This window comes from Corvus kubaryi, unplaced genomic scaffold, assembly GCF_017639235.1.
Source record: "Corvus kubaryi isolate FWS band 111438036 unplaced genomic scaffold, C.kubaryi_AGA036_p1.0 37277, whole genome shotgun sequence".
Classification (NCBI taxonomy): domain Eukaryota; kingdom Metazoa; phylum Chordata; class Aves; order Passeriformes; family Corvidae; genus Corvus; species Corvus kubaryi.
The window spans coordinates 117,419-140,543 of record NW_024581085.1 but is presented as its reverse complement, the minus strand read 5'-3'; the positions used below and the strand labels follow the sequence as shown (position 1 = coordinate 140,543).

At 51.4% G+C, this 23,125-nt stretch overlaps 3 protein-coding genes across 6 annotated transcripts; 1 reads left to right on the top strand and 2 right to left on the bottom strand.

Moving 5' to 3' along the window:
* Positions 1–1,524: 1,524 nt before the first annotated feature.
* Positions 1,525–6,289, bottom strand: LOC121663460 (keratin, type II cytoskeletal 75-like). The gene is made up of 9 exons (XM_042025740.1): positions 5,620–6,289; positions 4,476–4,690; positions 3,902–3,962; positions 3,613–3,708; positions 3,205–3,369; positions 2,900–3,025; positions 2,438–2,658; positions 2,163–2,194; positions 1,525–2,051 (listed from the first exon to the last, which is right to left on the bottom strand). Exons 1-9 carry the CDS (start codon positions 6,112–6,114, stop codon positions 1,855–1,857), a joined length of 1,608 nt encoding a protein of 535 aa, XP_041881674.1. The 5' UTR covers positions 6,115–6,289; the 3' UTR covers positions 1,525–1,854.
* On the top strand, positions 3,969–13,155 carry LOC121663463. Of its 4 annotated transcripts, none has more exons than XR_006015636.1 (5): positions 3,969–4,447; positions 7,582–7,746; positions 8,759–8,803; positions 9,159–9,272; positions 9,399–10,780. XR_006015636.1 is itself a non-coding variant. In XM_042025743.1 (5 exons), exon 5 carries the CDS (start codon positions 11,486–11,488, stop codon positions 12,437–12,439), a length of 954 nt encoding a protein of 317 aa, XP_041881677.1. In that variant the 5' UTR covers positions 3,969–4,447; positions 7,582–7,746; positions 8,759–8,803; positions 9,159–9,272; positions 11,008–11,485; the 3' UTR covers positions 12,440–13,155. The 4 variants fall into 4 exon arrangements, 2 of the variants coding, with proteins under 2 accessions (XP_041881677.1, XP_041881678.1); XR_006015635.1 differs by having other exon boundaries at positions 9,345–10,780; XM_042025743.1 differs by lacking the exon at positions 9,399–10,780 and adding an exon at positions 11,008–13,155.
* LOC121663458 (keratin, type II cytoskeletal 5-like) lies at positions 12,989–19,527 on the bottom strand. The gene is made up of 9 exons (XM_042025738.1): positions 18,843–19,527; positions 18,061–18,275; positions 16,383–16,443; positions 15,669–15,764; positions 15,247–15,411; positions 14,747–14,872; positions 14,329–14,549; positions 13,991–14,025; positions 12,989–13,842 (listed from the first exon to the last, which is right to left on the bottom strand). The coding sequence occupies exons 1-9, from the start codon at positions 19,410–19,412 to the stop codon at positions 13,562–13,564; spliced, it is 1,770 nt and encodes a 589-aa protein (XP_041881672.1). The 5' UTR covers positions 19,413–19,527; the 3' UTR covers positions 12,989–13,561.
* Between the last annotated feature and the right edge of the window lie 3,598 nt (positions 19,528–23,125).

The following is a 23,125-nucleotide window of genomic DNA, read 5'->3' as shown; positions in this document are numbered from 1 at the left end:
GGACATCAGGAGGAATTTCTCCATGGCCATTGGCAGGAGCTGCCCAGGGAGGTTTGGAGTCCCCATCCCTGGAGGTGTCCAAGGAAGGATTGAAGGTGGCACTCAGTGCTCTGGGCTGGGGACAAGGTGGGCATCAGGCACAGGTTGGACTCGATGGGCTGGGAAGGCTTTTCCCACCTCAGGGATTCTGGGGTTGCACAATTCCGTATCCTCGTGGTTAGAGAGGCTGTGTTTGGGCAGCAGCGGGAAGGCCATTGGCTGACCTGGCCCAGGCTGCTGCTCCGAGGGAGGATATTGCTCCTTCCCTGGAGGCTGCTGAGAGAGCTGGTGCAGCAGGAGTGGGGACCCACAGCAGATCCACAACCAAGCCTGCAAGATTTCGGGAAGGAGATTTCCTCAGGGATACACCTGCAGAGCGCAGGGCATCCGGGAAAATTGTGAGAGACTACTGGTCCTGAAGGAAACCCTGAATCCAATCTGTCATTCCAGCACTGCCAATTCCCTTCTATTTCCCCAAACCCGTGAGTATTTTCCTACGAGGGCCTCTCTACTCCTTACTTGGACCTATTAAAATCCAGGGAGTGAGGGCTGGGGTATTTTTTCCAGTCTCATCTCTCCATTCAAGTGACCTTCCAGCGGTGAGATCTGTCACTGCGGATGTTTCTCTGCTTTTACTTCTCCGTTAATTTCTCCCAATTAGTCAGAACCACATCTGAAATCCCTACACCTCCTCTGCTTTTTCTTCCACCTTCTCAAAACATATCCTAAAAACATGAAGAAATGCTGCATCTTGAAGACCTTCACTTTTCAACAGTGAAAAAGATCCCTTTCTTGGGTGTTTGTGTAGCTACTGGATAAGCGACATTTAGTTCAGTGTAGGACCATATCTGGTTCATGATTCCTATTGCCCAGAGTATGGTCCTGATCCTGCCCCTCCGTGTGGTTAGAGGAGAGGGAACATCAGCACCAGGCCCCAAACTGAGCACCTGAGCCAGGGAGGGCTCTCAGCTCGCTCAGGCAGATGTTGGCACTGCTGGCTCCAAGGCGTGGGTGAGACCAGGGCTTTGGGATGCGTGATTCACCTGAACAGGCCAGGGGGTTACTCTGGCTCCCTGGGAATTAATTTCCTCTTGTTCAAGGTTTGTGCGAGTACATCACACACCTGGCACTGGGATCCCACCCCCAGGATCCAGGCTCTTGGATGCTGAATGGGCTGGGAGCTGGAAGCAAATGAAGCTCAGGCCTTTTCCCCTTATACCTGACGCCTGCCTTGGCGTGTCCTGGTGTTTGGCTTCCAGGTGTTTTCCCTTCATGGTGGGGAGGGAATGTCGAAATCAACCCCAAGCCTCCCTCTGAGGCTCTGCTGGGCTGGGGTGTTCTGGCTGCTGACAGTGAAATTCAGTAAATCTGAGTGAGGAGCAAAAACCCGAGCCTTTAACTGGTCAGGGCCTGAGGAAAAGTTCTTGCTACCTGTGTTTGCATTTGCTCTTGCACCTCTTTAATTAAAAGGACCACAAAATAGAATAAATTACATGTGCATTTTTATTAGACAAACCCCAGAAAGTGAAGAGAGACAAACAGTCACGGGACACATTTTATATACAAAATCCGGCCAAAAAACTGCTGAGCTGGAGCAAGCGAGCTGCAAATTTAACCCAGTGAGACTCAGGTTCCAGGGCTGAGCCCAACACGACATGTGCGAGACAACACAGCTGAGAGAGACTTCCTAAAGTAGGGCTCCTGTGGGACAGGACTTGGGGTGCAGGTGGCCCTGGTCGTGCCGACCCCGCCACGCTCCAGTAAAGGACCAGTTATGGTGTTTTCTGGTGCGTGGCACTGACTGGAAGGAGAACTTTAGCTCCTGTAACTTCTTCTGGTGGAGGAGCTGGAGACAAACTTCATGCTGGAGCTGCTGCCAGCTCCGAGGGTGGTGCTGCTCACCCCGGGAACGTTCCCACAGTTGAAGCTGTTCCCCAAATTGCAGATCCCCCCTCCCATGCTGAGGTTGCTCCCTCCGCCGTATCCCGTTCCCACTGTTGTTCTGGTGACGGCTGCAAGAAGGAGAAGGAAATGTTTCAGTATCTCTGGGCATTGGGTTCTTGGTGCAGAGACAAGAACAATTTATGTTTAAATAAGGTAATTATTATATTTTAGAGACTTACAGATATTCACTGGGACTCCATCTCCAGCCAGCCTGTTCAGGGATGGAACACAAGGAAGAGGATTAGAAGTCTGCTGATATTGGGGGGGAACAATAAGATACATTTCCCAGAGGCCTTTGGGGAGAACAATAAAATCACAGCATCATTTGCAGATTTTTGTTATTTCCATTATCTGGGACAATCTGCCCAGCTCTGTGCCCCCTGTTCAGCATTCCAGCAATGCTGAGCTTCTCCAGTGCCATCCCCAGCCCCAGGGCTGGATGTTTCCCACCCACCTGCACTCCTCGCCCTCCAGCAGCTTCCTGTAGGTCGCGATCTCGATGTCCAGGGCCAGCTTGACGTTCATGAGCTCCTGGTATTCCCGGAGTTGCCGGGCCAGGTCAGCCTTGGCCTGTTGCAGAGCATCCTCCAGCTCGGCCAGTTTGGCCCTGGCATCCTTGAGGGTCAGCTCCCCGCGCTCCTCAGCATCGGCGATGGCGGCTTTCAGGTTTGCACACTACGGAACACAGAGCCCTGTTTAAAGTCCCCACCCCAGACCCAGGCTGTTCTTCACCTCCCCTGCAACCACAAGGTTTTATCCCAGCACCATCAGCTCCACCAGTTTCAGTGACAGTTTTAGTTTTGAGCCAAAAAGGGTCAAACTGAGCAGAACTGCCCAGGTTGCTCCGATCTTTTCCTTCCCCTCCCTTGCAAGTCCAGGGGTGAATTGGTTAAAAGTGGGGTTTGCTGCCCTTTACCTGTTTTTTCACGCTGTCGATCTCGGATCGGAGCCGCTGGACGTGGCGATTGAGCTCCGAGATCTCCTGCTTGGTGTTCCGGAGGTCGTCCCCGTGCCTGCCAGCTGTGGCCTGCAGCTCCTCGTACTGTCACAGAGAGGAACCATCAGTCAAGGGAAAATCCACCATTTTCAGAACTACCAGGAACCTGAGAGCCCCTCCTTAAACCCAGGCCAGCAGCTGGGAAGGTTTTCTTGGAAGAGTCAGTCTTTATCAGTTCCAGACAAGATATGAAGATAAGAGCATGGAAACCCCAGATCCTTCACCTTGGTCTGGTACCAGGACTCGGCCTCGGCGCGGCTCCGGTTGGCGATGTCCTCGTACTGCGCCTTCACCTCAGAGATGATGCTGTCCAGGTCCAGGTTCCGGTTGTTGTCCATGGTGAGAACCACAGAGGTGTCAGAGATCTGGGTCTGCATCTGCGACAGCTCCTGCAAAGAGCACAGGGAATGAGGTAATTCCCTTGGGAGATGCCTTTTCACCCTTCCAGGTGAGCTGCAGACCTGGGAGAGGCTGGTACAGATCATTATCTGAACAGCTCAGGTGGTGGTGCAACTCTACAGAGGGGAAGGATTTAGCATCTCCCTGGGGAAGGAATTAGAGGCTCTCAGAGGAATGGAGGGAGAGAAGCTCTTCACTGAGGGCCGGGATGTTTTGGAGCTGGTTGTACTCACTGCTTCGTAAAGCGTTCTCAGGAAATTAATTTCTTCACTCAGCGCATCTGCCCTGGCTTGGAGTTCCACCTTGTTCATGTAGGAAGCATCTACATCCTGGGGGATGAGAGATTTTTGGGTGGTTTGCACCGCTATCAGTAAATCAGGAACATGCATTGTGATAACAGTGCAGGGAAGGAACCATAAAAAAACTAAAGGGGTTGGAATTGTAATGGACGGATTTGTGGCTGAGTAGGTGATCAGAGCTCTACAATGAGCCATCCCACAGTGCCCTGGAATTTGCTCTCACCTTCTTGAGCGTCACAAATTCGTTCTCTGCGATGGTCCTTCTGTTGATCTCATCTTCATACCTAAAGGAGGACGGCACAGGGAGCTTTTGTTTGGGCAGGCAACAGAGAGAGGTGATTTGAGTTTGCTGGAATGAGTTTCCTTCAGAGCATTTTGCATACGATGCTCTTTTCCCTCAATGAGAGATCAGGAGCTGAACCAGTTAAAACAAGTACATCAAAACAATTTGAACGAATCCATTATTTTTTACTTATTTCTGGCCATTAGTCATCCTCCTTCTGCTGTTTTAAGCAAATGAAATGTGCTGCCCTGAAACTTTCAGACCTACTGTGTAATTTTTCCCTCTCAGTAGGCAATTTAGTCAGTAAGTCTTTGATCATGCTCCAAATCATTCCCTAAGTGTTGGTGCACTCGGATCTGCTACTCCGTTACTGAGAAAATTTCTCCTTGAGAAAATGTCATTGCCGGGAATTCCAGGCTCCTGGACTCTCCTGGGTTCCCCAGTTGGTTTAAGGATGTTGAGAGGAGAAAGGCTGCACCTGCCCAGGTGAGTAGAGCATTAGCTCAAGACTTACTTCTTCTTGAAGTCCTCGACCAGGTACTGGGTGTTGACGAGTTCTCCCTCCAGTCTCCCCTTGTCGCTCAGCAGTGAGTTCAGCTGCACACGCAGGTTGTTGATGTAGGTCTCGAAAAGCGGCTCCAGGTTGTTCCTCACTGTTTTCATTCCCTGCTCCTGCAGCAAACTCCACTTGGTTTCCAGAACTTTGTTTTGTTGCTCAAGGAATCGGACCTGGAAGGAGAAATATCCTGAAGGGGCTTGGAAAGGACAGAGACTGGGGAGACTCTCCCCACAAATAGAAGGGTCTCAGAACTGGCTGAGAGGGTGAAATGCTCCTTCCAGCTGGTTGTCAGAGCCAAATTCTCGTCTGTTGGGAGATTTGAGTGCAGGGACCCTGTTCAGTGTTACAAACTCTGGAACAACCCTTGATTTTCTGGCTTCCCATTCGTTGTTTAAATTGAGACCAGGTACAGGGATTTTGTGTGAAAAGTGCGAGCAAAATCAGATAAGGAGCAAAGCAGGGCTTGCTTTTTAATTAAAATAACGTTGTTAAGGTGCTGTTTCTCCTTCCCTTCAGTAGAGCTCCCCTACCCCACTAAATGTCCAAAATACTGCAGTGTTTTCCTTGAAACCAAGGAGGGGCTACTTGACCAGAGCAGGAACTGAGCAGATGTTCTTGTGCATCAGTGAAATGTGGTGGACAGACAGAGTTGGATCAGATTTTGATATTTTGAACTAAAACCCCAAACATTCTGGTGCCAGATTTAAATGCCTTTGAAGGAATTCGAGCAGTGAGAAGCTGCTTCTCCCTTGTGCCAATTTCTTGGTCATTTTAGGTGGGTTTCTGGATTTCATTTAATCATCTACAAAGCTGTTCCTAAGGCTCCTGAAATGCTCCTGAAAGTCTCCAGAAGGGTGGGATTGTTTCTTTCCTCATTGCCTGTGAGATGTGGAGTAGCAAACGAGGAGGAACTCAAACACTGGGTGATTAATTCATGGCAACCGCTATGGAACAGGTGCCATTCCCTGGAGCTTCCAGGGCATCTTCAAGTCTCATTCCTCACTTCTATTCCTCCTCGATCAGCTTTTGTCCTCATCAACCAGCAAAGAAAAGTGTCCCTGCCAAAAAAATCAGATATTTAGGAAAGCTCAGATCTCACCTTGTCGATGAAGGAGGCGAATTTGTTGTTGAGGGTTTTAATTTGTTCCTTCTCCTCTTTCCGGATCCGTTGGATGTTGGGGTCAATCTCCAAGTTGAGAGGTTTCAGAAGGCTCTGATTGACGGAGACTTCATGGATGCCCCCAGCTGGGAATCCAGGGCCGCCCCCAAAGGCCCCGTATCCGTAGCCAAGGTTGGCTGGAACACCAAAGCCACCCCCGTACATGCTCCCAGCGCCACCACCGAACCCTGCGGAGCCATAGAAGCTGCCACCCCTTCCAGCCACAGAGATCCTCTTGCAGCCACCAACGTTGTAGAGGCTTTTGCTTCCAAAGCCCCCCCCGACCCTGGCAAAGCCACTGCCAGCATTGCAGCTGCCCAGGCGGGTGATGGAGCAGGAGCTGAAGCTGGTCCGGCAGGTGTTGGGGACCACGGCCGAAGCAGCGCTGAAGCCGCTTCTCCCCCTCTGAATCCTCACGGTGGACTGGCGAGACATTGCTGGGGCTTTTTGGGTTGGGATGGATGCTACAGCTAGAATCAAGGAGCAAAGGTGCTGGCCTGGAGCAAGGAGTAGGAGGGAAAGGAGAGAGGTGAACCTGTGCTCTGCAAGGGCTGGGGAGAGCCCTTTTATGCATGTATGAGCCTGGGATGGGTTGGATGAGGTGGATCATCTTTCTGATGAATTAGGCTTGGCATGTCCAACAGCATTCTGGAGAGTGAACTCACTCTGCACACACGCCCAGCTGAAATAATACAGCCCAGGTTCTCAGCAACAGGGAATTGTTTGGGAATAACTGTCGCCGGTCTTTGTAGACAGCCAGACTCGTCCCCATTTCAAAGCTGGAAAGTGCTGATGAGTCACGTTGGGCACCAGCAGCAAAACACTGCTCAAGTGCCTGTCACTCAACACCTGTGTCATTGGAAAACTTCACCCCTCGGGATTGCTTTCACCCCTTCTTTTGTTCACAAGCAGGGCTTGGGAAAGTTTAAATCCCTGTGCTTTAGGAGTGGGATTGGTGCCGGCTCCGCAGCCAGCCCTGCAGTCAATAGTTTCATCTCGGCCTTTTGGGATAGCTTTGCAATAAAGTTCTTGTGAAATTTGCCCAGAGAGGTTGTGGACTCCCCATCCCTGGAAGTGCCCTAAGCCAGGCTGGATGGGACTTGGGGCAACCTGGTCTGTGGAAGGTGTCCCTGCCCATGGGACAAGATGATCTTTAAGGTCCCTTCCCACTGAAACCATCCTGAGATTCCATGGTCCCTTCTGAGCCACCACAGGGATCAGCAGATCCAGTTTTGCTGCCATCCCTACAAACCTCATCTCCCTTTGGAAATCCTGCTGGAAATCCTGCTTCTCCAGGCTTATTCCATCGTTTTTAGAAATATAATTACACAAATAAAAATGGAATATTTTGACAAGATCCTTTTGTTCCTGTGTGGATTTTGACAGCTGCCACTGAGCTCTGTCACAAACATGTACTGCTACCTCGGGTTTGAGGGTTTGGACTTTATTTTAGCAGGATGAAAACAAACAAACAAACAAACAACTCAGAAATAAATACATAGGAGGAAAGATTGTGGGAATGGGAACTGCTTTGACTCCACTGGCTCTGTGGAAATGGAGCGCTCCGGGGCTGTTCCCAACGCACACTTAATAAACACAATGTCATTTCCCAAGGATTTAATCAGCTCCTTCAGCACATCTGGAAGTGTGATCCTGCCTGCTTGAATCCAGTGGAAACTGCTCCACAGGGTTCCCTCTGCCCAGATCCACAGGACACTGTAGGACATCCTTGATCTTTCCTTTCCCACCACAGGTACCAACACAGCCCTTTGCATTTAACAGGTGGCTTGAGTAAAAATCAAAGATGAAAATGTGAAAAATAATTCATTCTGAGGGACAAAAAGGGCTTGTGGTGTTTTGTGTTCTTCGGGAAAAGAGGATTTGTGTTTAATTTATTTACAGAAGAGGTTGAAATTGAGCAGCTTCCCCTCATACTGGCTGCAGCAGCACAGGAAGAATGGAATAACGAGGAATCAACGGAATAACGAGGAATCGATGGAATAATGAGGAATCACCATGGTAGGGGCAGTTGTGCTTCCATCTGCCCCTGCCTGGCGACACACGCAGGTGCAGGAAACACCCAGAAATCCTTTGTGTCCCCATTGTTTCCGGTTGTCTGAGGGACGATTTTTGCCATGGAGGTTTTTAATGAAATGTTATTCTTAGATGGGGATTGTCAGGTTGGTTTTGTGTTTATTGTCAGACTGAGCTTTTATTGCAAGGAAGGGCTGAATGCTGCAGGTTTTGCCCAGTGGGGCTTTGTCGCTGGGTCTGACTCTGCACCCCTGGGAGCTGGAAGCAAACAGATTGTGAGCAAAGTCTGTGTCCAAAGGGCATTTTTCGAAGGATTGTTGATCAGTCTGGGGGCTTTGCCCACCAACAGACAGACTTGAAGTCATGAGATTCATTCCCACATACAAAAGGTGTGCTGGCTTCCACTCCCAGGCAGAAAGATTTCCAACTGAAAGAGGGGAAAATTAGGTTGGATACTGGGAAGAAATTCCTCCCTGTGAGTGTGGCGAGGCCCTGGCACAGGGTGCCCAGAGAAGCTGTGGCTGCCCCATCCCTGGAAGTGTCCAAGGCCAGGTTGGAGCAACCTGGGACAGTGGAAGGTGCCCATGGCAGGGATGGGATGGGATGGGGTTTTGAGGTCCCTTCCCACCCAAACCACTCCATGGCCATAAGATACCCCAAAGCAGCTGGAAGTTGCCAGCCCATGGTTCCTTTGGGGATTGCTCTCTCAGTTCTCTCCATCTCCCCGAACACTGAGTACCTGAAAGAAGCTTTATTCCAATTTTTCCAGTGGAGATCAGCACCAAAGGGCAGATCCTCCCTCCCGAGGGAGATGCACAACGTGGGGAGTCTGGCTGTGTAGGGCAGAGCCCCCCCAGTTCTCCCAGTGGGATGTGTCAGTGCTTTCCTTTTCCCCCTCGGGCTCCTTCACATCTGAAACTTGTCTTTTTTTGGCTAAGGAATCCACTGAGTGTGTTGGAGCCCATGGTTAATAACAGTAATAATAAAGCAGCTCCTCCAAGCAACTGAGAAGGAATTAATTTCTTTCCATTCCACGTTCTGCCAGGGTGGAGGTGATGCGGTTGTCATTCATCCGGAAGGAATGTCAGAGGTAATTACAAAAGGCAGAACTGGGAGCACAAGGAGCTGTAGCTACAGGTTTGGGGTATGGGCTGATGGAAAGGGGGGTCCCCACCCTGCTCTGTTGATGAAACACAGAGTTTCCAGGTAGCTCCCGGGGGAGTGTCTCCCATGCTCCTGCAGCTCCAGGCACGGAACAGATTTGCTGCTCTGGTGCAGGGACCTCCTGATGCAGAGGATGGTGCTGGAGCTCACCCACTGCTCGGGAGCTTTTCCTGATATCACCTCAGGAGCTGTGTCTGTGCCAGAGCCCCCCCAGTGTGAGAGAGGCTGGGCAGGCTCTGGAGCCTTTCCCTTCCCTCCCTCTTCTCGTTTCTTCCCACCAGGATGAGCAGTCGCTGCAAGCCCGGAGCAAGAGGCAGGAGAACACTTTACCAATGCTGTAAACCTGGGAGTAAAGTCTTGGCTGAATTTGTGTCTGGCACCATGCTGCTGTCAAGGTAAAAACTCTCCTCTGAGATCAGGGAGTTCTGCCTCTGTCAGGGCAATCAATGCAACTCTGGTCCCTTTAGTGAGAAATCTGAGCCATTTTCCTGTGGTTGAGTGAACAGGGATGTCTCCAACAGCTTTTCATCACCTCCTCTCCGTCCCTCTGCTCCACTGCTCCTGTCCAGAATCCACCTCGGAATCCTTCTTCTGATGCAGCTTCTCAGGCTGAAATATTTGGATGTTCCTCTGTGTTTTGTTTGCAAAAATAACCATATTTGTAAAACAGGAGTGTGTCAAAGTACCTTGCGTTGGTTCACCTGTGCTACCTAATCTCAGTTTAATTATCAGCAAAGTCAAGGCTGTAATTTAAGTTAATTGCTTAAATTAAAGCCTTTGGGTTAAACTTGGGCTTCCAAGCTAAATTCAAACCCGACTCATTTTGGCTGTAATTTACTATTTTATCCCACGTTAATGAAGACCAGCAGGACTGAGGTTTTTCCACAGGAGACCACTGAACTCACAGCATCCCTGTGCTGTGGGGCCGGGCCCCTCTGGGTGGGAGGTGAGTGTCCATGAATCCCATTTCCCGAAGGGATGAATTAGGATGAGCTCCTCAGAAGTTTTCCCATAGGTGTTGCCCTGTGCTGGGTCCTTTGAGCCTGTTCCCAGCAGTATCTGGAGGCCAGGCAGCTCCAGCTCCTGGGTGACTTTGAAGTGTAGGTGTGACCTGCTTTCCCCAGATAATTGTTTTCTGTGCCAGCACGGAGACTCCACTGCAGCCCAGGCTTTGGGAAGTTCGTCTCCATCATTGCTGCCTTGCCCACACCTGGGAGGGCTCGTTCTCCCTCAGGCTTTCAGAGGGGTCTGGTACCTCCTTTATCCTGTTCTGGTGTCTGGCTGGTGGCACCTGAAGGAACCTGGATCCTCCACATCTCCTTGAAATGCCTTTGGGGAATCCCCCGCCCCAGGCTGGGCTGAAGGCGGCCACAGGGTATTTGTCCCACGCCGTCCTTTCTCCTGGCCCTGGGGCACGTCTTTCCTCCCAGTAAAGAACGCAGAGCCCTGGAATGGTGTCGCTGGGGAGTCCCACAGTTTTGGCAAGCTCTGTGCACATTCCACATCGCTCAGCTCCATCCTGCTCCTGGCTTGATTTTCCTTCTGAAGATCCAGAGCGCTGGCACGGAGTTTAATTTCTCCCTGTTAAAGCAAACCTGGGTGGGACAAGGAACTGGGAAGATAAACAAGGATTATCCGTGTGTCCTGGCAAGTGGATCCAACCACAGGACAGCAATTCCAGGGGTGTCATGTTTATTTACCACTCTGCTGATCCTTGGGATTGGATCCATTTCTGATCTCCAACTGCTTTGGGCAGCGGGATGTTGCTCCAGCTGAGCAGATGGCAGCTGGGAATATTGTTCCACTCTGGATTTGGTGCATCCTGTGATGCCTTCCCTGCAGCCATTTCATGTCTTATTTCATTTGCAGCCTGTGCAAATAAACAATTTGCAAATTAAAATAATTTTCCTTGATGGAAATTCTACTTTTGAGTCAAAAAAGATGCAAAGTTTCATTTTGGAATTCATTTAAGGGGAGTTGTTTTAAGTTCAGTGTTTCAGGACAGGATCATTCCCATAGAAAATGTTGAAATTAAATGTTTAGTTTCAAGAAATGTTTCACCCAGTGTTTCAGTGCCAGCTAAAATCACGTGTCGTGTTTGACTTGAGTGTGTCAAATTTTTCTCTGCAGATCAGGAGGAGGGAACTTGCATACAGCTTTTTGCAGCTGCTCTGCAAATTCCCAAAGTTGTGCCGGGATGGGCTCTTAGAACACTTCACTGGCAACAGAGGACACAGAGACCTGCTCAGGGCTTTTTTGGCTGCATCTTCAGCCTCAGAGTGCAGCAGATGGACTCAGCACTGGCTCATGGAGGCTCAGGAGCTGTCCTGGTGCCACGGGGATGGGTAAGGATTTGGCAAAGATATTTCATGGAGAATTCATTGGTGGTGGAGCCATGTGTTGATGTGGCCCATGGTCCAATGTGTTGTGCACACTGGAGTTAAAAACCAAAAACCATCAGATTTGACATTTTCAATAATAAAACCCAACAAATTGGGCTGCTCTGCCTCCAGCCACCACCTTGGCTCTGGGAGCTTGTCCCTATTCCCTCAAATCAGTCCGAGAAACAAGGCCAGATGCTTGAAAAGTGGAGAAAACTCTTCAATTAATGGAGCCCAACCATTCCCCCTCCATAAAACCTCCCCTTGTGCAAATGGGTTGCCCCAGCTCTCCCAAGACATTATTCCAGGCCCTTCCCAGGTGCTGGAGTGGAGCCTCGGGATGCTCATCCCACCACAGGACCATTGGGCGGGACTGTCCCTTTCCCTGCTCTGGGTCCCCACCTGCTGGAGATGCTTGCCTGGCTTGGCCAGGGCTCTCACACCTGGGCCAGGTGATGGACGAGGGGGTCCCGTTGGTGTGGGAGCTCGGAGGCGTTTCCCTGGAAAGCTGCTCTGGGGCAGAAAGTTGCACGAGGAGCTTTTTCTGGCAGACCCGGCTGATGCCTCCTCTCCTCTGCAGCCCCAGCTGGAGTTTGCAGGGATTGAGGGATAGGTCGATGGGCACCGACCATCTCCTTTTGGGACCAGCATCCCCAAAGGGCTGTGGGTCCTTCCTCATCTGCTCCCTCCTGCCCTGGCTCTTGCCTTGCCCATGGTTCTTGTCCTGCCATTGGGGCTGGATTCCCACCTTGCCTGGTGCTGCCCCATTCCTGCCGGGATCCCCACCTGGCCCTGCCGGGGAGCGGGATCAGGAGGTGCCTGTGGAGCCATGGGAGGGAGCCTGGGATTGGTGGGGGATCTTGGCTGAAACCCCCCACCCAGGCAGGTCATGGAAACCTCCCAGGGGCTGGGTGGGAACTGGGAGACCGCGGACACCTTGGAGGACTCCAAATGAACCTGAGGCCCTGAAGCTGCCCTTGCGGAGGAGCAGCCAGGATGTTTCATGGGATATTTGCTCGTCCCAGGGAAAGCTCGGTGTGCAAAGGCTGTGTGTGCAGATTTTGGGTGCCTTGTCCTGTGCCTGCCCCTCCAGCTGCTCTTCCCAATCAGGGCAATGCCCACCTGCTCTGTCCCCTTCCTGCTGCGATGCCAATCTCGCTGTGTCCTCGTCGTGGTGCTGATTCCAGAGGTGGGCTCCACTGATGTACAAGTTACTCCTGCTTGTACAAACTAATGGCAGAGCCATGCCCTGCATGAGCCAGCTCATGAATCCCAAATAAACCTTTGGGAATCACCTTCCTTTTTCCCACTTCCCTGCACTTCCTTCCTCCTGCAGTCACAGGCAGAAAGGGCAACTTTGGATGTAACCACCACAGTGGGATTCATCCAGCTTTTGGCTCAGTTCTGAGGCAGTTTTTCCTTCCTGTGCCTCAGTTCTACATCCATAGAATCATGGAATGGTTTGGGTTGGAAGGAACCTTAAAGCCCATCCAGTTCCACCCACGTGCCATGGGCAGGGCCATCTTCCATAAACCAGGTTGCTCATCCCACCCTCCTTTCCACTTGCCCCGACTTGTCCTAGAGCCCAAGTCCTAAAACTGAGTTTTGTTTCCTCAAGGAGCCAATCCTGTCTCAGGAACTACCTTCAGGGCATCCCCAGTGCAGCAGGGCCACGGCACAGACCAACACCTGCAGCAGGAGGAGGGAAGAAAAGGCAAAACCCAGCAGAGTTTAAAAATGACAAATGCTCTTTTATTGGACCTTACAGTAGGTTAGGCCTGGAAGTGAGGAGGCTGCAGCCACGAGGACGAGGAGTTAGAAATCTTATACACACAAAGCAAAAACCTTTCCCACAAGTGCCGGAGAAAACAGAAGGGGCTGGAAGAAATCTTGAATTGCAGACAAAACCTTTGGAGGTTGTAACACATGCTGTGGACAGAGGCTTTTAGAGCCTCTTGGAGATGTTTTCAGTGCTGAGGACCCGGGACTGTGGTTCCACAAGGCTGTGATTCACCCTTGGTATGGGATGAACGAAATGGTTGTCCCCGTTCCACACAGTGCTTCCATTTTGCTTTAAACGCCTGACTTTGAGGAGAGACCGAGGGGCACCGCAGGGTCCATGCCCAGCCAGTTACAACCTGTGCTTCAGCCAAAGGTGCTCCAGATTCTCACGGAGGGGTCCTGGTCCCCCCCGCTGCCCCAGAGGTGAAGGACGGAGGAAGGAGAGGCTCTAGCGCAGCTATTTACACCATGATCTGCAGGGCAGGAGGCTGCAATTGCCGACGGTCATGCACTTGCCAGCCTTATCTGATGGTTTTTTTGCTGGTGGTGGTCTTGGAAACGATCCTGACGCTGCCTCCCGTGCTGGAGCTGATGCCCCGGCTGCTCCCAGAGCTGAAGGAGCTGCCTCCGCCGTAGCTGAGCCCCCCAGAGCCGCCTCCAAAGCCTCCGCTACCGCCTCCGAAACCGCTGCTGCTCATGGTGTAGCCGCCGCTGCCGCTGCCGCCACCCAGGCCGAGCCCCCCGCCCAAGCCCAGGCTGCTCCCGCTGCCGTAGCCCATCCCGCTGGAGCTGCTGACCACGGCTGGGAATGAACCAGAAACACCCACGTGAGGGGACGGCTGGAGCCCCGAGGTGGGGAGACCTGCAGTGTCACCCCCTTGGTGAGGGGTGGGTGGGAAGAGGTGGAAGGGGAGGAGATACAAAGAGGTGGACGTGGGGGTGATACTCACAGACACTGACAGCTCCGACTCCTTCTCCAGCGAGCCTGTTGGGAAAGGGGGAAGTGAGCAATGATGCCAAAACCTTGTCCATGGCACCATCTAGGCTTTCACGGCCTTCAGCAGGGCCTCTGCTCTGGTGGGGTGTGTCTGTGTTACAGGTGAGAGGTGACAATGCTCATTTTTATCAGTATCGGGTGCCGAGAGCTGGAGAAACAAAACTCTGCCTACACAGTTCACAGTTTCAACCATCCCTCTGTCCACCCTGGTGCTCCAGCCCCTTGGGAAGAGCTGTTTGACCCCAAGGAGATGGTCCCTGGCCAGCACACAGCAGGTCCACCTGTCCTCACCTGCTCTCCTCGCCCTCCAGCAGCTTCCTGTAGGTCGCGATCTCGATGTCCAGGGCCAGCTTGACGTTCATGAGCTCCTGGTATTCCCGGAGCTGCCGGGCCAGGTCAGCCTTGGCTTTCTGCAGGGCATCCTCCAGCTCGGCCAGCTTAGCCTTGGCATCCTTGAGGGCCATCTCCCCGCGCTCCTCGGCCTCAGCAATGGCTGCTTGGAGGTTGGCACACTGGGAGTGGGGAGAACAGGCAGTTGTTTCATTTGGACCCCCCAAACCACTCTCCCAAGCATTGCTGGGGGGTTGTGGACACTGGCTGGTGGTTCCCAGGATGGCACTGAGGGCTCCTGATGGCTCTTCCTGCTGTGCCTGACCACCATCGCCTCCCACCCACCTCCTCCTGTTCAGCAGGACCATCCCCTTCCTACCTGTTTCTTCACGCTGTCGATCTCATTCCGCAGCCTCTGGACCATCCGGTTGATCTCTGAAATCTCAATCTTGGTGTTCCTCAGGTCGTCCCCGTGTCTCCCGGCAGAGACCTGGAGCTCCTCGTACTGGTACATGGAAAGGAGGAGAGCACTGGTGAGCACCGGGAGCTCAGGGAAGGGTGAGGGGACTTCAGGGAACAAAGTGCAGGTCTGGATGTGGGTGGGGGACAAGATTCCTCTGAAATCTGCCCATGCAATAATGGCACTTGCCCTTAGCTCTCAATATGTGCCAGGAAGGCAGTGCCTAATGGCACAGGGGACCGGAGCATTGTCACCTACAAGAACCTGGAAGGGCAAGTGTTTAAGGCCAGTTCTACCAGTGACTCTGCAAGCCCAACGTCAAAACATTCGAATATCTCGTCCCTGTCTCCCCTCAGCTGATGGGAAATAATTTCTGATCATTTCTGACCACAGAAATCAGTGTCACCCCGGTTACTCACCTTGTTCTGGTACCAAGCCTCAGCCTCGGCACGGCTCCGGTTGGCGATGTCCTCGTACTGCGCCTTCACCTCAGCGATGATGCTGTTGAGGTCCAGGTTCCGGTTGTTGTCCATGGACAGGACCACGGAGGTGTCGGACACTTGCTGCTGCATCTGGGACAGCTCCTGCAAAAGATGCAAAAAATGAAGTTAATGGTTTGGCGTCCATGGTGAAAACCACAGAGACGAGGTGGTTTGGGAGTGCTCCCTGCCAAGCTGTTTTCTTGCATTTCCCCTGCTCCATCTCCATTTGCCCTTTTCTAACTTATTTCTGCATTATCATTTCCAAAAGGCTCGGACCACCTTTTCCTGTGCTCCCATAGAGCCCCGGGTGTGGGATCCACGGGGCAGGAGCGGGGGGATGCTCTCCAGGAACCACTCACCGCCTCGTACAGAGCTCTCAGGAAGTTGATTTCCTCTGCCAGCGCATCGGCCTTGCCCTGGAGCTCAACCTTGTTCATGTAAGCACCATCCACGTCCTAAAGAGAAGATACCAATGGTTTCTGATGAAACCAGAACCCAAAGGGGCTTCAGGACACCAATAGGACCATGTCTGCTTCCAGGTCTGTTATGCATAGAATCGTGGAATCATGGAATGATTTGGGCTGGAAGGGACCTGAGAGCTCATCCAATTCCCGCCTCTGCCATGGGCAGAGACACCTTCCATAGACCAGATTGCCTTGGACTCTTCCAAGGACGGGGCAGCCACAGCTTCCCTGGGCAACCTGTGCCAGTGCCAGCAGCTCCTTAGGCTCATTTTTATGTCCCTGTGATCAAGGTATATTTTTAATGTAATGTTGGACATCAACTGTGAGCCAGAACCAGGTTCTTGGGCAGAAGACAAAGCTCTGACTCACAAGGATGTGACCAGAGACTGAGTTGAGCTGAGCTACAAGAGACCAGAAAACAGGGCAGCTCTATCAGCACAGAGAAGGTTGTGCCCGTTCCTGGCCTCAGGAGGACCCAGCCCAGGATGTGCTGATCTCATAGCTCAACCCAGCCATGAGGGTGCAGGACCCCAACTCCCACCGGCTTTGCTTGAACTCTGCAAGGTGAGTTAATTCCAGTTCCTGGCCCATAATTCCCAACCCACTCACCTTCTTGAGAACCACGAACTCGTTCTCAGCACCTGTGCGCCGGTTGATCTCATCTTCATATCTGCCGGGATAAAAGAGTGAGGGGGTTTGGATGGAATGAAGAGGTGGGAGCACCCCGTTCCCAAATCATCAGTTGTGGCTCATGGATATATTCCCTACTCCCACATGTTTATCCAGAGCAGACACAGAGCAAATATTGCTGTCTTTGAACTGTGGGACTCCATGGTGTGAGTAGTCCCAGTTAAATTAACATATTTTAATCACTGCCCATAAAGTCAAGCTCATACACAAATGTGCAGATTCAGAGCCCGTTTTGGCAGGCAGCAGGAGCAGCCATTCCCCGTGACCTTCGCTCCAAGCAAAGTTATGCAAAAGGCTTTCAACAAAGCTGCTCTGCAATGCCTACAAATGTATAATAAAGCAGTCATTTGATATTTGATATTATAATAATGCTAATGGCTCTGAAGAACCCACTGCAGCGTTTAATTAAAACAAAAACTCCATGGTTATGCAAGAGAGGATCATTACAGCTCTCATAGCGTTTCTGTGGAACTTTTTATGGCTCTGAGCAACATCCTCTAATCAGATAATCAGGGCAGGGCTTAGCTAGAAAGTAGACAAAACATGCAGGCTCTTGAGACAAAGACCTGGCTTTCAAAGGCAGGTTCGTGCCAGTCCTCTCACCGATATTGGCAGAGCTTTCCCTGCAGACGGAGCTCTGAGTGGACAAGGGAAGAGGTGGGAGTTAGCCAGTGGACTGGGAACCAACTCTAGACTTGAGAATTAAATGTGTTCTCTTTCCCAGGAGGTAACTGATATCCAGGCTGTAGAATTGATCAATTGGGGCCTGACCAGTATTCCTAAAAGCCTAGAACACTTTTCAAGACCTCAAATGCACCCAAAACTACACCAGAGGCTCTGCCACTCCCTCCTGTTGGATCTAAGCGTCATCGTCAGCCCCTCTCTCAAAAATCTGTCTCTTCCCATTCTTAACCACCTAATATTTACATATTCCAGCCCTGCAGGGTGATTCTCAAATTTGCAGTCAGCCAGGGCTGGTTGAAGAAGAGACAGATTCTGCTCCGCCAAATAAAAGTCAACAACCTCACCTAAAAATCCCCCCAAAAACCCCCTCCAGGCAGCAGGTGCTGACTGGTGTGTCCCGAGAATGATCCGTCCTCCCTCCACCTGATCCTGCGGCTCAGCAGGGGCTTAATTCCCTCCCCAGGGAAATTTTTGGCAAAGGGCTGATCATCTTCCAGCTGATGGGAGGTGACAGGCTGAGCACTCACCTGGGCCCTCGAGAAGGGCTGGAATTTCCTTCACAAAATGGGAAATGGGGGATTTTTGAGCTGGAAGTTTATGGCTAAGTTTCATTCCGGTTTTGCCTATTATTCTCATGATTTATTAATTTTTCTGTCTCCAGGTATTTTATTTCAGGAGACTCCAGGGATCAGACCATGACCTCTGTTACGCTAGAGCTGTTTCCTGGGAATTCTGTGCTAAACGCTGATCTTGCTCGTGATAAATGTAAAATAACAAGGGATAATTCTGGGAGCGTGTTTCATGCTGGGAAGAGGAAGCCGGATCAAACACCATGTGTGCACCAGCAGGAATGAGCCACCTGCCCGGATTTTCCTGGCTGGGATGATTTACGCTGCAGAACGCGATTCCTTACTTGTTCTTGAAGTCTTCCACCATGTCCTGCATGTTGCGGAGCTCGGAGTCCAGGCGGCCCCTCTCTCCCACCAGGCTGTCGAGCTGCCGCCGGAGGTTGTTGATGTAGGCTTCAAAAATGGGCTCCAGGGACTTCCTGGTAACAGTGTGACCCTGCTCTTGGAGGAGGCTCCACTTGGTCTCCAGCACCTTGTTCTGTTGCTCCAAAAAGCGCACCTGGGGAGGAACAAAACCAGGGACATGTGTGGACAGCACAGAAAACATCACAACTGCCAGGAAAAGGTGGGATCGCCAACGAAAAGGTCAACAGACGTTGGGACAATCAGAGGGGAATTATTAGGAGTGTCCCAGTTTAGGGCATTGGATTCTCAAAAGTATCAGAAGCTTCTGGAGATGTTTAGCAAGACTTTTTCAGGAGTTTTAATCAGGCCAAACACCTGTACTTGCAACTTTAATGTTTCTTGCCCCAGTAGATGCTCAGCCCACCTTCCTGGTTTAAACTGGTTCTATCCCATTGTAGAGAAGAAGATCCATCCACCCCAGGATGGTTTTTACAGGGAAGAGAGAGAATTACTTTGTCAATAAAATAAAGGCGCTGAAAAACTCATCCTTGCTAAGAGGAAACATGAAACAGTTCTCAGTTTTCAGCCAAGCCCACGTTGTTTTTCAGCTGGGATCAGTTCAGGCAAGTCCCTAAATCCAAAGGAAGTTTCTTCCTGAAGTTTTTTTTTCCTGAGGCAACTGATAGCATGCCTGGCTTGATGGTTCAGACCAAACTCTCACCTTGTCGATGAAGGAGGCAAATTTGTTGTTGAGGGTCTTGATCTGCTCCCTCTCCTGCGTTCGCACCTTCTGGATTTCCGGATCGATATCCAGCTTGAGGGGTGCCAGGAGGCTCTGGTTGACAGTCACTTCGTGGATGCCACCAGGTGGGCAAACAGGGAACCCGGGGCCACCTCGGCCACCGAATCCGGGCCCTCCCAGCCCAAATCCACTTCCCAGCCCATAGCCACCACCGGCAGCAGCTCCTCCTAAGCCAAAGCCAGCTCCTGCTCCACCACCATAGCCAAGACCAAAGCCGTATCCACCCCCGGCTCCGCTCCGTAGACCTCCACCAACCGAGCTGTAGGAAATTCTTTTGCTTCCACCTAAGTTATAGAGACTTCTGCTGCCGAAGCCACCGCCAGCTCCAAAACCTCCTCCACCTCCAGCTCTTCCTCCTCCAACTCTGGAGACAGAGACAGAGCTAAAACTGCTTCTGGTCCCACCACCACCACCTCCTACGATAGCAGAGCCTGAGCTAAAGCCCCTCATGCCCCCTCCAGTAGATGATCTGAAAGAGATCCGGCTCATGGCTGGTTCAGTTGGGAAGACAAAGGGTAGGAGACAGGAAAACAAAAAAAGGCTGCGCAGCAGGAAAAGAGCAGAGGGCAATGGAGACAGAAACCCCTGTAATGGGAGAGCTTGGGAGCCTCCTCTTTTATCTGCTTGGAAAACTTGGCACGGGACTTCAGAACTTGACGTGCCTTGCAGCAACTTGCCTTGTCAAACACACCTCGGCTACGGCGAGGCGCTGAAAAATGCATTGTTTGCAGGCAGGAAAGTAACGGCAAGAGGGAGCTCCCCCCTCCACCAAAGCCGCCGCTCTGAGTCATTAAATTAGAATTGAATGGGACGAGGTCTGCACTCAGGGGCAGGATGCAACATGATTCCTGAGACCCTGGGAGCCGCTTTCCCTCAGGCAAGCCAAGGACTCGCTCGCTTGAGCAAAGCGAAGATTTTGCAAGATGAATTTTAAGGTTTAACACGTTGCATAGGCAAGAAAAATAGGGGCTTTTCCAGAGTTTCCAGCTCTGCGACTAGCCATGCATGTCCTGTTGTTGGCTCGGGAAAGTTGGGTCTGAAGGTGGTTTTAATGATCAGTGCTGATGTTGTGATTTTTTTTTTTAATATTCAAGTTTGATTTTTTTTTTCTGGATCTAAATGATCATGGGCTTGAAGAGATGAGCTGAGTGGAAGCTGTGTCATGGCAGTGTTTTCTGGGATCTTACCAAAAATCATCTCCCCTTGTTCCAGGGGAAACTGAGGAAATAGTTAACATGACTTTGAAAGACAGCAAGTAAATGCCTTTTCCAAAATCACGTCAAAATAGATTGAGTAGTACTTTCCTTAATAGAGACTTATAAAACACTATTAAAAAGCTGCTTGAAATGACTGTGGTTCTGTAGGACCTCCTTGTCAGGCTCAGGGTTCAAAAGCTCCCTATGAAGTGATATTTTTATCACTTTTTCTGCTCCCCACCTTATATTTATCCAACAGTTTCCACGTCATTTCTGGCTCTCCAAGATGTTCCATGGAGGGGAATTCACCCACTTTCCTTCCCACCCCCTCCTTCACTCCACTGAGATCACACAGTTGGAAAAACTTTCTAAAATAGCTTTTGCCTCTTGATGTTGCTCCTGGGTGAACCCTTGTGGAGGAGTTTCAACCCCCACAATGAGTCTGGGCTGTGTAAAGGCTTGAGAGTTGGGGATCCTACTCTTGTGTCCATGAAGAGCTGGACATGAGATACAGGAGAAGAAATCCCCTCATTCCCCAAATACTTTTGTGAACTGGATTCTGCCCACTGGCCAGAGCTGCCCACCTTAACCAAGTGAAGGAATTGTGAAAGACAGAGAGATGAGACCCTGAGCCAAAAAAATTCCCAAATTCATCTGCGTGAGCAAAAAGTGCCGGAGCTCAATCCAAAAGGAGGAGCTGAAGGGGTTCGGCTGCATCTCAGAGCTTGTTTGTGTTGATGTGTTTCCAACCTCTGCTTTTTTTCCGTCTGGGAACTTGAAAGAACCTGAGCAGGAGGGGTTTGGTTGGGTTTGGTTGGGCTTTGTCTCCTTGAATCAGAAAACAGCAGCGCTCCCAACTCCCATCTCCTTCGAGTGTTCCCGATTCCAATAGTGAGTCACCGGTGCCCGCGGGCGTGATCAGAGCCGATCCTTGATGGGCTGATCCAAGATCCCTCCCGCTGACCGGGAGGCGGCTGGGCTGTAGCAAGGGGGTGCTCTCGCCCCGGGAGTGGAGATGTGGCAATGTCCTGCGTGCTGGAAATGCAGCATTTCGCTGGGAAAACTTCACCCCAGGCTCCATCCAAACCCAACGATCCCCAATTTCACAGCGGCAGGAACCTTAGCCATGAGACCTCTGGGCGCTGGAAATAAACAGAGCGATACCGAAAATAAATAAACTCTGTTCCAAGCATGGCACATCCATGGAGATTTGCTTTCCTACGCCTGCCCATGTGAACTGGCACAATTGTGCTGGGAGCCTGTGGACAGGGGCCAGGCAGGGAACCTGCCTTTGACTCCCAAATCGCTTATGCAAAGTCACACCTGGGAACAGGAGCACAGGTTTTAATTAAAGCAGAGCGAAAGGATTCATGTGGAAGGGAGTCATTACTTCTCCAGCTCTTCTAGGAAAGCCTGTTGCTGCAGACAATGGCAATTAACTGGAATATTACAAAGGATTTGGAAGAGCAAAGCAAATGATGTTTTAGGCACCAAAACAAGGAAAATTCTTGTGAAATCTCTCGGTCCCTCACACTTTCCTTTCTTGGTTTGCGTCGCTCACATGCAGTGTCCCACTGAAGATGCTCAGGGCTGCAGGGGGGCTGTGCTGGCCCCTCAGGTGTGACCGTTCCCTGTGGAGAGGCAGGACAAGTCGTGGGGGGTTGCCTGGGAGGTGAGGGCACTGCAGAGAAAGGGGAGGAGGAACAGGGCTCCTGTCTGCAGGAGCTCAGCCGCCTCTGAGCTCCAATTTGCTCTTTTTTTCAGCAGGGGCTGGAAAAAAGATGTTAAAATCTCTCCAGGTTTGTTAAGGTTGGGGTGTCATGAGCTGTGTTAAATCCTCACACCTGACCTGTGCAATTCAGCGAGCTCAAAAATCGAGGTGACTCAGAGTTTATTTTTAACCTTCACTGGTTTTTTGGCCTGTCTGCAACATCCTCTGGACAGCAGGGACCGAGCAATCTTGGTGGATGACAGGTTGACCATGAGCCAGCAGTGCATCCCTGCAGCCAGAAGGCCAATGGCATCCTGGGATACCTCGGGAAGAGCGTGGCCAGCACGTCACGGAGGGCATCCTGCCCCTCTACTTGGCCCTGGTGGGGCCATGTCCGGAGTGTTGGGTTCTACTCTGGACTCCACTGTTCCAGAAGGGCAAAGAGCTCCTGGAGAGGGTCAAGTGGTAGCCACAAAGGTGATGAGAGGTCTGGAGCATCTCTTTGATGAGGAGAAATGGCAGGAGCTGGGCGTGGTCAGTCTGGAGAAGAGAGGACTGACAGGGGATCCAAACAACCACAGGAATGTCCAAATATGCATACAAAGATCTCGTTTGAGAGAGTCTCTCATCAATCCATGTGAACGTCTCCAGACTGTTCAGTGGTGCCCAGCGACAGGACAAGGATCCCAGAAACCCGGAGGTGGGAAAAGCCCTCCAGGATCATCGAGTCCAAGCTGTGCCTGATGCCCACCTCGTCACCAGCCCAGAGCACTGAGTGCCATGTCCAGTCATTCCCTGGACACCTCTAGGGATGGTGATTCCACCACCTTCCTGGGCAGGGAGAAGTCATAGCCATAAACTAGAACACAAGAAATTCCACCCCAACATGAGGAAGAACTTCTTTCTGTGGAGGTGGCAGAGCCCTGGAAGAGCTGCCCAGGGAGGGCATGGATTGTCCCTCTCTGGAGATATCCCAAGCCCACCTGGATGCCCTCCAGTGCCACCTGCTCCAGGTGTCCCTGCCTTGGCAGGGGGTTGGACTGTATGAGCTCCAGAGGGTCCTTCCAACCCCAACTATTCTGGGATTCTGAGTAAAGTTTTGTCTCTGGATTTGGTCTTTCACTGAGGCTCCTCTGATTTCCTGGGCAAAGGGGATGAGATGTTCCCATGTTTTGGTGCACCTGGGTTTGAGTGAGGTTTTGCTGAAGCGTCTCCTTTGAACTTGCCGGGACATGCTGGCATGTGTGCTCCTGCTCCCTCCCGTGCTCCTGCTCCCTCCCGAGTTCCTGCTCCCT

Excerpts from the sequence above, each read along its gene's own strand:
- LOC121663460 (XM_042025740.1), bottom strand. The coding sequence starts at position 6,114 with ATGTCTCGCCAGTCCACCGTGAGGATTCAGAGGGGGAGAAGCGGCTTC. Across the intron at positions 3,963-4,475 it reads GTCGAGGACTTCAAGAAGAA|GTATGAAGATGAGATCAACA; the intron begins GTAAGTCTTGAG and ends GTCCTCCTTTAG. Across the intron at positions 3,370-3,612 it reads TGAGAACGCTTTACGAAGCA|GAGCTGTCGCAGATGCAGAC; the intron begins GTGAGTACAACC and ends TGCTCTTTGCAG.
- LOC121663463 (XM_042025744.1), top strand. The coding sequence starts at position 11,486 with ATGGAGCCCAACCATTCCCCCTCCATAAAACCTCCCCTTGTGCAAATG.
- LOC121663458 (XM_042025738.1), bottom strand. The coding sequence starts at position 19,412 with ATGAGCCGGATCTCTTTCAGATCATCTACTGGAGGGGGCATGAGGGGC. Across the intron at positions 15,765-16,382 it reads AGTTCGTGGTTCTCAAGAAG|GACGTGGATGGTGCTTACAT; the intron begins GTGAGTGGGTTG and ends TCTTCTCTTTAG. Across the intron at positions 15,412-15,668 it reads TGAGAGCTCTGTACGAGGCG|GAGCTGTCCCAGATGCAGCA; the intron begins GTGAGTGGTTCC and ends CATCTTTTGCAG.